Raw genomic sequence first — 12,205 nt, 5'->3', positions numbered from 1 at the left:
TGTGTGTGTGTGTGTGTGTGTGTGTGTGCCAGCTGGCGTGCTCTCAGAGCTGTTAGCTCTCACACATAAAGTCCTCCGGGAGTTGATGCTGTCTCACAAACTGCTGACTCATGAGCTCGCCGGACCATGAAGACATCTGACCGATGACCAGAGACAAAAAGAGGCGGAGCTTGCAGGTTGTTTTAACACAAAAACCTCCAAAATGATCCCACCTGATCCAGGCGTGTGTCAATGGATCTGTATCGGTTAAAGTAAATCATCATGATGGAGATCTTTACTTTTGTCCACTAATGACTGTGAGTCAATGTGATTCACAACACTAATTATTATGTTATTGAATGTTTTGAGCAGCACACAGAATATTCAGGTAGTAGCTTCTAATTTTTAGCCTGATCATATAAGACTCATATTCCCCTTTAAGTCATCACTCAGGGGTTCTATGGGTCCTGCAGTGGCTCTAGGTGTTCGGGAGGTTCAAGTTATCTTTTAGGGGATTGGTTGTAGAGGTCCTTGAGGTGTTTCTCTGGGTCCTTTAGGTGGTTGTAGAGGTCCGTGAGGTGTTTCTCTGGGTCCTTTAGGTGGTTGTAGAGGTCCTTGAGGTGTTTCTCTGGGTCCTTTAGGTGGTTCTAGGGGTCCTTGAGGTGTTTCTCTGGGTCCTTTAGGTGGTTCTAGAGGCCTTGAGGTGTTTATCTGGGTCCTTTAGGTGGTTCTATGGGTCGTTCAGGGGGTTCTAGAGGACCTTTAGGTGGTTCTAGAGGTCCTTGAGGTGTTTCTCTGGGTCCTTTAGGTGGTTCTATAGGTCTTGAGGTGTTTCTCTGGGTCCTTTAGGTGGTTCTATAGGCCTTGAGGTGTTTATCTGGGTCCTTTAGGTGGTTCTATAGGCCTTGAGGTGTTTATCTGGGTCCTTTAGGTGGTTCTAGAGGCCTTGAGGTGTTTATCTGGGTCCTTTAGGTGGTTCTAGAGGTCTTTTGGGTGGTTTTTATGGGGCCTTTAGGTAGGTGGTTCTATGGGTTGTTCAGGGGGTTCTAGAGGACCTTTAGGTGGTTCTAGGTGTTTGGCGGGATCAGGCTATGATGCAAGGAGTCGTGGTTGTTCTTACCTTGTTGTGTTATATGTGCAACATGTGTAATGTGTGGTTGTGATGTGCTTTAGTACATGTTGCTTTGCTCGTCTGTTTTTTATGGAGGCAGCTATAAGACATACATAAAGACGTTATGTTATGTGTCATATCATGTGTGCAGCATTTGAGTCCAAGACAAATCTCCCTCAGGGGACAATTAAGTATATTGTATCGCAAGTCATCACTGAAGTGGGTTCTAGAGGTCCTTTAGGTTGTCCCTGTAGCTACTGGAGAGGTTCCAAGGCTCATTGAGGGGGTTCTAGAAGTCTTAGAAGGTTCCTGTAGCCATTGATGAGGTTAGTCATTGAGGTGGTTCAAGGGGTCCTTTAGGTAGTTATTGTATTAATTGAGGAGTTATTATTATAATAATAATAATAATAATAATACATTTTATTTGTAAACCGCTTTAAACGGTACTCAAAGACACTTTACATGGTAAAAACAATAGAAGTAATTACAATAAGATGACATCATAACAGTAAGGAACAACATGAAGAAGAAAAACATACAGAACTGACTTTACAGGTTAAAAGCAGATTTAAATAGATGAGTTTTCAGTGCAGTTTTAAAAGTTTTTCATTTAAAATATTCACGTTATCCGTAAAGAGAATGAAGGGTTCCTCAGGGTGGTTCTTGTAGCTATTGAGGCGGTAGGTGGTTAACACCAAATAAGGAAACATATTTTGGAAGAATGGTATTCATCTCTCCATCAGAGGTCTACATGAAGCCTCGTAGCCCCGTCTGTGACCAGGAACACTGAAGTCATTCCCACAGCTCACTAAGACTCTGACTGTGGGTTTTCCTCCTTTGTCAGCAGTCTGTATATACAGTGTCACATTAAGAGGAAAGCTGGTCTGTAGATGTGAGGATATCATGCCTGGGAAGAAGGTGTTGGACTCAGAGGCAGGAAGACTGTTGTCACTGCAGCCACGTCGAACCACATGTTGTTTGTTTGAACATGTCACACAAAAATACTATTGAAACGCCTGCTTTAGGAAATTACTGATGAAATTGTATGTTTTTAAAGATTGACGTCTTCAGTAGGAACCAATGGGCCTGGAACTGAGAGACAGACAGGAAGTCAGACGGTATTACCTGATGGACTAACATGAACCCTTTCTCAATATGCATACTTCTCTGTACTTGTGAACTCGTGGACTTTTGAAACGTCATCAGTCTCAGCCCAAGTACTGTTCCAATTTAAAGTTCACATCAAGCCAAGCACGGTCCAAATGCCCGGATGTGGCTCCACCCATTTTACCGGGTATGCATCGGAGGTGACTTGTCTGTACTTGGGACAGCCAAATATCCCAGAATGCATTTTGCACCTGCAACAGGAAACAATGGCGGAGGAGAAATCACACAACTGGAAGTTGAAACTTTCGAAATACTACTGTTGTTGAGTCACAGAAAGTAATTTTAGGATGTTTTGAGGCGAGAAGTTAGTTGTTATAGCATCAAATCTGTGGTCGGTTTGTCAAGATTCAGCCGATTTAAAAATCTGCTCTGACGATTTCAGAGATGTGAGGTGTTGCTAGCGGGACCGGCAGTAAACCAGCACCGGGGGCTCAGCGCTCACGGTGCCCGTCTAGAGCAGCCTGATCTCGGCGAGTCTTTTTGAAACTTGCCGCTGGTATTGACGTCTCTGTAGCGTTTTCCTCGTCGGCAAAGAGTACAGCAATCCAGATCTGATCCACATATATATATATATATATATATATATATATATATATATATATACACATATATATAAATATAATATAATACACTTATATAATAATATATAATTTTTTATTTTAAATGAAAACGAAAACAGCAGGGTTGTCATATTTAGTTTGATTGTAAAAATACTTTACAGTAAAAAAACGGATTAAACTCATTAGCAAGACCAGCTGAGGTGGTGATGTCATCAAGTAAGCTGCTGTTCCTATTGTCTGTACTGCGTTCTCTGAACTTGTGAACTTGGGTATTGAGAAAGGCCCATGGTGTTGCTTTTGGTCCTGAAGGACTTTATGAGATTTGTTGGCAATAAAACACAGAATTAAGAAGAATTATGGTTTAAAGACACGATTGATGGATGAACCCATCAGGTACGTGTGTGTCAGCAGAGCAGAAGAGGATCTGTTCTCAGAATGAGACTTCTTATCAGATTCAGAGCTTCACTTCCACATTTCCATGTTTGTCCAGAGGATGTTAACACTCTGCCTCTCCAGTCGTAGCGTTGTGATGTATTCTCTTCTTGTTATCTGAAGGCCACGGTGTTCTTGTGCGCTTCCTTTTTTGTGCAGGCATGTTGTTAAACCTCCATGTGAGTCTCTGTTTCTTTAATGTCTCTTCTTGGAGGAACTTTTTCATACGATAATCCTACGAAGATAAATGTGGTGAAAAGATAATGAAGGGGTTAAGGCAGAAAATAAAAACACGTGTGAAATACTGGACGAACTCGAAAGAACTATCAAAAACTATTGTATCATCATTTTTGTGTATTTTGTCCAATCACTGACATGCGGGGGAGGGGCTTGTGTTTGAGGAACATCAGTGCTGCTGCAGATGTGAAGCAGACGCGTGAAAACGTGTCACAACAGAGCGGCTGATGTTCTGTTTTAATCACATCCTCACGTAGTCGTGGACCTCTGAGTTTTTGGCACTGGAGCTCTTCAGACGTAACTGTCACAAATAGTTCACTGATAAAAACACCATTAAAACACCATCAACACGTAAGAGGATTTCATAAAGAAGGCAAATTAGCTTTTAGAAACAGGAGGCGTCAAAAATCTACTTTGAGTAAATCATTTGCAGCCAAATCTAATGTTTTGCTGGTTATACTTGTTTTCTAGCTTCTTACGATGCCACTCACAAATATAAACCGAGCTGAACTTCTGGACTACTGCTGCATCGCTGCTTGATGCTAACTGAGCTGAACATACATTAAAAACCCGGATTATGAAATGAACCTCTGTTCTCCAACAGCTGTTTGAAGATATGAAGGACGATCAGACTGGAGAGGGAGGTTTGATACTAACAGATCCTTTCTTTTCTCCTCTAAAAGTGAAACATGAATACTGAAATGATTGTCTCTGATTGACGGTGTTTTGAAGCTGCTCATCATGACGGTGACCGTGGTGTTTCTTGTCCCCAGGTGAAGACGTTAGAGACTCTTTCTACTGGTTTCCACTCCTCGATCATTTATTGCCTCCATCAGCAAAACACAAACACAACCATCAGGAACTCCTTTTTGGGGTTTAAAGCTAACTATCTCTTCAACATTAAGGCTGCAAACATCCCATCATGCAATGCTTCTGTTCCATTAGATTCTGCGAGAGGATAATCGTCTTGTCCTTATATATAACACAACCACACTGTTTCAGAAGTCATTTCTAGAAAGAAAATGTATTGCCTTACATTCAGACCCAAAGTGATGAACAGAAGCATTTATCAAGACTTGTATTATTTTTATTCTTTGGTCTTTTATCTCTTGTATATTCATCTTTCATGAACTGTAAGTCGGAAATAAAGTACATTAATTACACTTAAACATTGACTCCCCAGAGTGCACTGCTGCATCTTCAGACCAAACAATACACTGAAGCAAACAGCAGCTTTATGTGACATTACATTACATTACAGCCATTTAGCACACGCTTCTGTCCAAAGCATGTTAAAAGGCGTCCGCCAACTAAATACTCCACCAGGACCTTCCAGGGAGTCTCTGGCGACTCGACTTCATTCCTCAGCTGTGACTGACTGCAGCTGATCGTGACGTCTTAGTCTTAACGGATTGTCACCAACAGTTCATCCAGCTGCTGAAGGGTTTCACTGTTTACTGATATGGTTACAGGATTACATGTGAAGCCTCGTCTGCTGCTCTCAGATGAGTCTCCAGCTTTATCTGATGTCAGCATTTAAGACACAACATATATTCACATTATCGTTCTTCATCCAAAGGTTGTTTGTCCATCTGTTTCCAGGATTCCTCTGATCTGATGCTGAAGTCACCAGCAGCTTTTATCCTCCACAGTTTAGATCATGAACACATCATGTGTGTTTGTGTTGAGGTGAAGTCTGTTTCACACTCTGAAGATGTGACAAGTCACCGTGCATCCTCACGTCTTGTTGCTGTGTTGTATTCCCGTCTCTTTTACTCTGGCTGTATTCATTTACATTCATTCTATTTATTGATGTTATTCTTTTCTCTTTAATCTTTTGTGCAGTGAAATGCAGCATCGCTGTTCATTCACACCAGTTTAGCTTTATTAATAGCTCATCACTGAACATTATACGTCCCATCAACATCTGTTACTTTACATTATGTGTTGTTTTACACTTGTGGACTTGTTGGCTCATTCTGTTATAGTTTAGGCTTTTACTGACATAAAGAGACATTCTGCAATAAAGAATACTGGACAGAGCCACAGCAGCATCGCTTCTGTCCTCCATCATTAGCAGTCTGAGGATTAATGGGATTATCAGCCTGCTGCTGTTCTGCAGACGTTAACGATTAATGTGTCAAACCTTCAGATCACCGGGTTAATTGAACTGGGAAATGTGGTTCCATGTGTATGTGTGTGTTCAGACTGCTTCTGTGGGACTGACTGAGCTGCAGGATGTGCTGCTGGAGATATGAGACATTTCACCATTAAAAGTGAATTACTGAGAAGAGAAAAGGACTTTATACACACTCACACCCTCACAGCACTCAAAGCAATATGCAGAAGAATCTGGCTAAAGTTTGGACAGTCACAAATAGGGCATGCTATCAAGTTCTTTAAAAACAAACAACTAAAGTGAGATGAAACACAAGAAATTGATTCCCATAAAGGTTGAATTATAGATCATAATTATAAATTCAAACAGTAACACGATTAACCAACAGGAACAAAAAAGGTAGTCAGTTCAATTTGGTTTATAATCATAAATAAAAAAGTATGATTTTCCACATCCAGTGGAGAGAGACAGGAATCAATCTAAAACGTTAATCCTCTGGGGAGCAGGAATGTGATCAGGACATCTGATAGAAATCTGAATAGTTGTTGACATACCAGCTCTGGATCCAAGAGTTGACCAACACTGTGCAGCTGTTCAACTCCAGCTGCTTGTTTTTAAGAAATAAGTGTTAAATACCTACGTGGTTGAACAAAGATGTCTCTCCCTCTGAATGCCCCAGGTTGCCTCTCCGCTCATGGTCGCTACGCTCAGAAGCTGCTGAATGACTTGTTCTCCAACTACACCAACGCTCTGCGGCCGGTGGAGGACACCGACCACATCATCAACGTCACCCTGCAGATCACTCTCTCCCAGATCATCGACATGGTAATCATACCCTGTCTGCCGATCCAGATGTTCATGTTATGTGTGTTCATGCCCCTGCTGATGTGGATGTGTCCTTTTCATCAGGATGAGCGGAACCAGATCCTGACTACCTACCTGTGGATCCGCCAGGTGTGGATGGACGCCTACCTCACCTGGAAGAAGGAGGACTACGACGGCCTTGACACCATCCGCATACCTAGCAGCTACGTCTGGAGGCCTGACATTGTCCTGTATAACAGGTGAGGCCGATCTGCCCGGCTGCAGGAAATTGGCAGAAAAGCAGACTAACTATTGTATTCGTATTAGTTTATTTCTGTACGTCTGCTCTGGTTTATGCTCTTAGATGCTTGTTTAAAGGAGATGCACTTATGACTTCTGGTGACTAGTAGTTCTCTTGAATACCGGTGTTGAATACACTTACGGTAAGTCTCTTTGGATAACAGCGTCTGCTCAGTGACTGTAATGTAATGTAACGTAATGACTAATTGGCAGAGTTATTGAGTTATGACTGACACATTCTGCTCTGATCCCGTTCTGTCTCTCTTCCTCCACTTTCTCCCCCACAGTGCAGACGACGAGTTCTCCAGCTCCATGGAGACCAACGTGGTTCTCCGTAATGATGGCCAGGTCATGTGGGACCAGCCAGCCATCACCAAAAGCTCCTGCTCCGTGGATGTGGCCTTCTTTCCCTTTGATTTGCAGCAGTGTCACCTAACTTTTGGATCCTGGACTCACAACGGCAACCAGATGGACTTGTTCAACGCCTTGGACAGCGCCGACCTGGCAGACTTTGTCCCCAATGTGGAGTGGGAGGTGAGTGGTCACCTAGTTCATGTGCTCAAAGCGAGACCTCGTTCCTGAATGTAAATCACATTATCTTTATATCCAGGTTCTGGGCATGCCAGCTAAGAAGAATGTCATCCAGTATGGTTGCTGTTCAGATCCCTACCCGGACATCACCTTCAGCCTTCATCTAAAGAGACGTTCCTCCTTCTACATCTTCAACCTCCTTATCCCCTGCATGATGATCTCCTTTCTGGCTCCGCTGGGCTTCTACCTGCCGGCTGACTCTGGTGAAAAGGTTTCTCTTGGAGTCACGGTGCTGCTGGCCCTCACTGTGTTTCAGTTGTTGGTGGCTGAGAGCATGCCACCCTCCGAGAGCGTACCACTGATAGGTGAGAAAACTCAGAAGTCCCTGATTTCTAAGTTTTGTTAAGCCGTGTCCACCAAAGCGTTGTTCACAGCTGAAAACACTTGGCACTCCTCTGAAAATGCCCAGCTGGGATTTCTTCAGAGCGCTTTGGAAGTGCAACATTTGTCAGCTGAGATGCTTTGGTTGCGTCTGGTTGCTATGATGTAACAATGTTGCACACGGCAGAGTACTTGCTCAGAATGAAGCACAGAGGGAGGGCCAGCCGGTCTACGTGGTATTTGTCCCGCCTCTTCTCCACTGTGATTGGACGACTGGGTAAAAAGTGACAGTGACGAGGGCAGTGTTTTATCCAAAATTGAACATTTTTCAACTCTCAAAGACCAGAATGTGCAGCGTTCACCGCAGTACAGATGCTCAGCGCCTCGTCACGCTGCTGGTGTTTGGTACCATAGTGTAAATATGCAGCGTTCTCAAGGCCATGTGCAGGCCTCTGGAGAACAACACTTTGATGGACACGGCCCTCTAGAGTTGTTGATTTGTTCAAAAAATATTAAGAAAAATATTTTCAAGGGGTTTCAAAGTCAAGCCGGTGGTGGTCCTGATGCTTGTAATGCATGAAAGAGACACTGTTTGATACGTCAGAGAGCTGGACACAGAAACGTGGAGGCCATCATCGTGGGGTGCGCTTCAGAGAGCGGCTCTTCATTTACAACTATTTCTAAATTTGTCAGATTCCTGACAATTGTTAAGTTTTAACACTGTGTGTTCCTCTCATTGATGGATGAATACACACTACAAAGGTCTCTCTGAGGTTTCATGTGGTGCTTGACTCTTGGCAAACAGGAAAAGCTGACTAAAGATCAACACGTTCTTCTCTAAACCAGTCAGCAAAGGCAGGTGATGGGGAAGTGTTTCCATCACAGCAGCACTGTGTCTGCGACAGTATCCTGCATCCTGTCAAACTGGTACAACCGCTTCCATTGATGTTCTAAATCTAATTCTAATATTGTAGCAAATGTTATTCTGAAATAGAAAAACTCAGTGAAATATACAGTTAGAGCTCTTAGCGTCACCGTAGTGATGATAGTATTACATCGTTCTAGGCTCGCTTAGACACAAACATAAACCTATTCTTTGTATATTTTAGACCGAATTTAAAATTGTATATATTGTGAGCTGCTAAAGGTTAAAGAAAAGAAAAGGGGATCATAGGCTGCAAATCTTACAGCTACTAAAAGTGACAAATTCCCACTTGTGGTGCAGACAGGAAGTTAAAAGACAACGTAACGATCAATGGAACAACAGATACAGGACCTTCTGTATCTTCGGTTGCAAGATAACGTTTTTACAGTTTACTCTTCACTGTTCGTCACACTCGGTCAGCTTTACAACAACACTTGTTTGGTCCTAACTCACATGTGACTGAACTAACCAATCAGAAGCTAAGAGGACTTAGAACGAGGAAACTGTGAAGAAGTAGATTCAGCAGATTGTTCTGTTTTAAAGTCACTGATGAACGTATGTAAATCATTTCCTGTGTAAACACAACTCACCATTAATTATTATATTAATTAACTTTAAAGTAAGATCGTCAGTGAAAGCAGAATGAATTCTAAATGAATGTTATAGATGTTGAGAGACAGTTTATTGTTGTACAGGAACAGAACGTTGCAGATCTTCCATTGTTCTGAGTGTGCTGTCTTTCTGTTTGTGAATAATAAACTGAATAGACAGTAAGGATTCTTGTGTACAGTTTGAAGCCTGGCAGTAAACACCCTGTTTGTGTTGATGTACTGAAGGAGGCCTGCAGGTCGATGAGGCATTCAGCGCTCAGGAATCAATGATCTCAAAGCTCAACCTTCAAGTCTCAATGATGCCAGCAGCAGTTTGTTTGTTAAATCCTTAAACACTTTCTGGACAGCTCGTTGAGCTATTTCTCACTAAAGAGGTACAAAGAGTACAACTGTTGTATCCTAAATAGTTCAACTACATCATAAGCTTAGATTGTACTGCTCACAGAAAGCTGCACCCCCACTGTTAGACTTGAAGGAGCAAATGTGTGTTTTTGCATCCACACTGTGGATTATTAAAAATAATTTGCTATTTTTAAAAGGTGCTAATTACAAGATTGGAAGCATTTTGGTCGCCTCTCAACCACAGACTGTATACAAGAAGTGGACGTAGCCATCTGACGTCACCCGTTGGTTTGTGGACTGATGTTATGAAGCCTCGAGCTCGCCGATTTGGCCGTCGCCATCTTTGATTTTAGTCTTCGCCATGTTGACCTTTTGCAACTGGTGAACGGAAGTTACCATATTTGGACTGAATCAAGAGAGAAGTAGAGTCATTTTCTCATAGACTTCTAGACAACCAGAGTAGTCGCCCCCTGCTGGACACTAGAGAGAATGCAGCTTCAACACATGAAGCTTTGACTTCACTCGGCAGAGCCTGGTCTCAACATGGCAACAACTGGAAATAATATAATTAAACTTTTTTCTTTTTAACCTATAAATTATTGATTAATGAAAATGAAAATCAAAAGATTAATCAATTATCAAAATAGTTTGTAGTTGCCGCCCTTGTGATTTTTCTTCAACTTGATATTTAGTATTCTATTTATAACTATGTCAACAACAACAAAGTCAGCCTGGGTCAAAGTTACTCTTCTTTCCTAACTAGCAAAGATATTGCGTTGGTGAGAGAAACAGAGACTTTAATCATTTAACTACATGGATTTTGAATTCTAAATTAACTTCAATTTCCTTTCTCAACAGGAAAGTACTACATTGCTACCATGACAATGGTCACTGCATCAACAGCGCTCACCATCTTCATCATGAACATCCACCACTGCGGCCCCGAGGCTCGTCCCGTCCCTAAATGGGCCGAGCGCTTCATCCTTAACTACCTCGCCCGCATCTGTTTGGTCTACGAGGTCGGTGAGAACTGCCTCGGCAGGACTACATCCAGGAAACGGCCTCTGTCGCAGGAGGAGTCAGAGGCCCCGTCAGCCAACGGCCGCAACGCCAAAGGAACAAACTGGGATGTGAACGGGCAGGTGTGGGCAGGGAGGGTGGAGGAGGAGAATGAGGCCGGGGAGTCTCTGAAGCTGGGGCGGGACTTGACCACCCAGACGGAATGGAAAGAGGATCTGTTTGTGAGCATTGACCACTCGGAGGAGGAAGGAGCTGCTGGAGGACATGAGGGGGAGCGGGAGGAGTCAAACAGTGCCTGTGGAGGAGGAGGAGAGCATGTCGAGGAAAAGAAAGGCGTAGGAGGTGAAGGCGGAGCCAGGGAGAACAGGAGGGAGATCTGGGTGAAAACCCTTTGTGTTTGTCAGCACCAGGGACTGCGCAGGAACGTTGAGTACATTGCCAACTCATACCAGGACCAGCGAGCCGGCCAGCTGCGCATCGGGGAGTGGAGGAAGGTCGCTAAGGTCATGGATCGCTTCTTCATGTGGCTCTTCTTCATCATGGTCTTCCTCATGAGCATCCTTATCCTGGGAAAAGCCATCTGATGGAGATCCGGCTTCGAAAGATCCACCGATAACATTATTTGATTCTTAATTTTTTTAAAACAAGTGAGCAATGTTGGTTTAAATTGTAATGAATTTCAGGTGGTTATAGTTAAAGGTTAATCTAGCATCTGTGTATTCTGTCTGGTGTTGATTTCCACCAGAAAATACAGATTTGGGTTTGAAAGACGGCCACACAAAAGAAGTTTACACAGACAGAGGCACAGAAAGGTGGATACATCCCAGTTTGTGTGGGTAAAGTGATCAACAAGAGCCCACAGATAATTCCAAATGCTTTGACAGCATCTCATCAAACAGCATGATCTTCAGCTCTTTACAGATCTCTAAGGACAGAACACACGGATCACTAGCGGTGGACCGATCACATTACACCACTGCTACCATACTTCATCAACTCTACAGGAAACCAGAAATGGGGTCACCTAAGATCAGCACATCCTGGCTACTGAACCCAGACTGCTTCCTCTGTCTGGACCCCGAACACAACACGTAATATGTTCCCACAAAGGTTCCGATTTGCTGTAGTCGTGTCAAAATGTCTGTAGAGTTGCCATGGTAATGCCATCTCTGCTCAAGCACAGGTAAAGTGCTGCCGGAGGGAACCGGAACAACACAATAGAATATTGTCCGTTGTTTAAGCGCTTCAAAACAACAACAAGAAGATCAAAACATCACAAAAGACATGTGATGCAAGAGGGCCAGTAACAACAGATGGAACGGTTTAAAGTTGTCATATCAACATTTAAGTTATGTTGATGCTTCGAGTAACATGCAAGAAAACATTCCACCTTAAATATTGCCGGTGGTGAATTGAATGATTCTCTCAGTCTATAAACTGTCTTTTCATCACGATGGATGTTTTTGAAATGTGGCTTTATTTGCATAACACAAGTACGAAAATCATTCAAAACGCAAACTAGTTGTGTTCAATCTTCTATATTTCTCATTGCCATGCTAATTATAACCTAGTATCACCATCATCAAACTAGTATCACCATCATCAACCTCGTATCACCATCATCAACCTTGTATCACCATCATCAACCTAGTATCACCATCATCAACCTTGTATCACCATCATCAA

At 42.8% G+C, this 12,205-nt stretch overlaps 1 protein-coding gene across 1 annotated transcript; it reads left to right on the top strand.

Moving 5' to 3' along the window:
• The first annotated feature begins 6,259 nt into the window (after window positions 1-6,259).
• LOC116398063 (neuronal acetylcholine receptor subunit alpha-9-like) lies at window positions 6,260-12,189 on the top strand. The gene is made up of 5 exons (XM_031874069.1): window positions 6,260-6,430; window positions 6,515-6,669; window positions 6,997-7,243; window positions 7,320-7,605; window positions 10,358-12,189. The coding sequence occupies exons 1-5, from the start codon at window positions 6,260-6,262 to the stop codon at window positions 11,101-11,103; spliced, it is 1,605 nt and encodes a 534-aa protein (XP_031729929.1). The 3' UTR covers window positions 11,104-12,189.
• Window positions 12,190-12,205: the final 16 nt, after the last annotated feature.

This window comes from Anarrhichthys ocellatus, unplaced genomic scaffold (assembly GCF_004355925.1).
Source record: "Anarrhichthys ocellatus isolate YVR2014 unplaced genomic scaffold, GSC_Weel_1.0 scaffold78, whole genome shotgun sequence".
Taxonomy (NCBI): Eukaryota; Metazoa; Chordata; class Actinopteri; order Perciformes; family Anarhichadidae; genus Anarrhichthys; species Anarrhichthys ocellatus.
Note: the sequence above shows the minus strand (reverse complement) of the source record. Positions and strands in the feature narration are given on the sequence as shown.

What these genes read in the sequence shown, in the direction of transcription:
- LOC116398063 (XM_031874069.1), top strand. Translation starts at nt 6,260, where the DNA reads ATGTCTCTCCCTCTGAATGCCCCAGGTTGCCTCTCCGCTCATGGTCGC. An exon ending in GACATTGTCCTGTATAACAG is followed by an intron (nt 6,670 to 6,996) that starts GTGAGGCCGATC and finishes TCTCCCCCACAG; the next exon opens with TGCAGACGACGAGTTCTCCA. An exon ending in TCCCCAATGTGGAGTGGGAG is followed by an intron (nt 7,244 to 7,319) that starts GTGAGTGGTCAC and finishes CTTTATATCCAG; the next exon opens with GTTCTGGGCATGCCAGCTAA.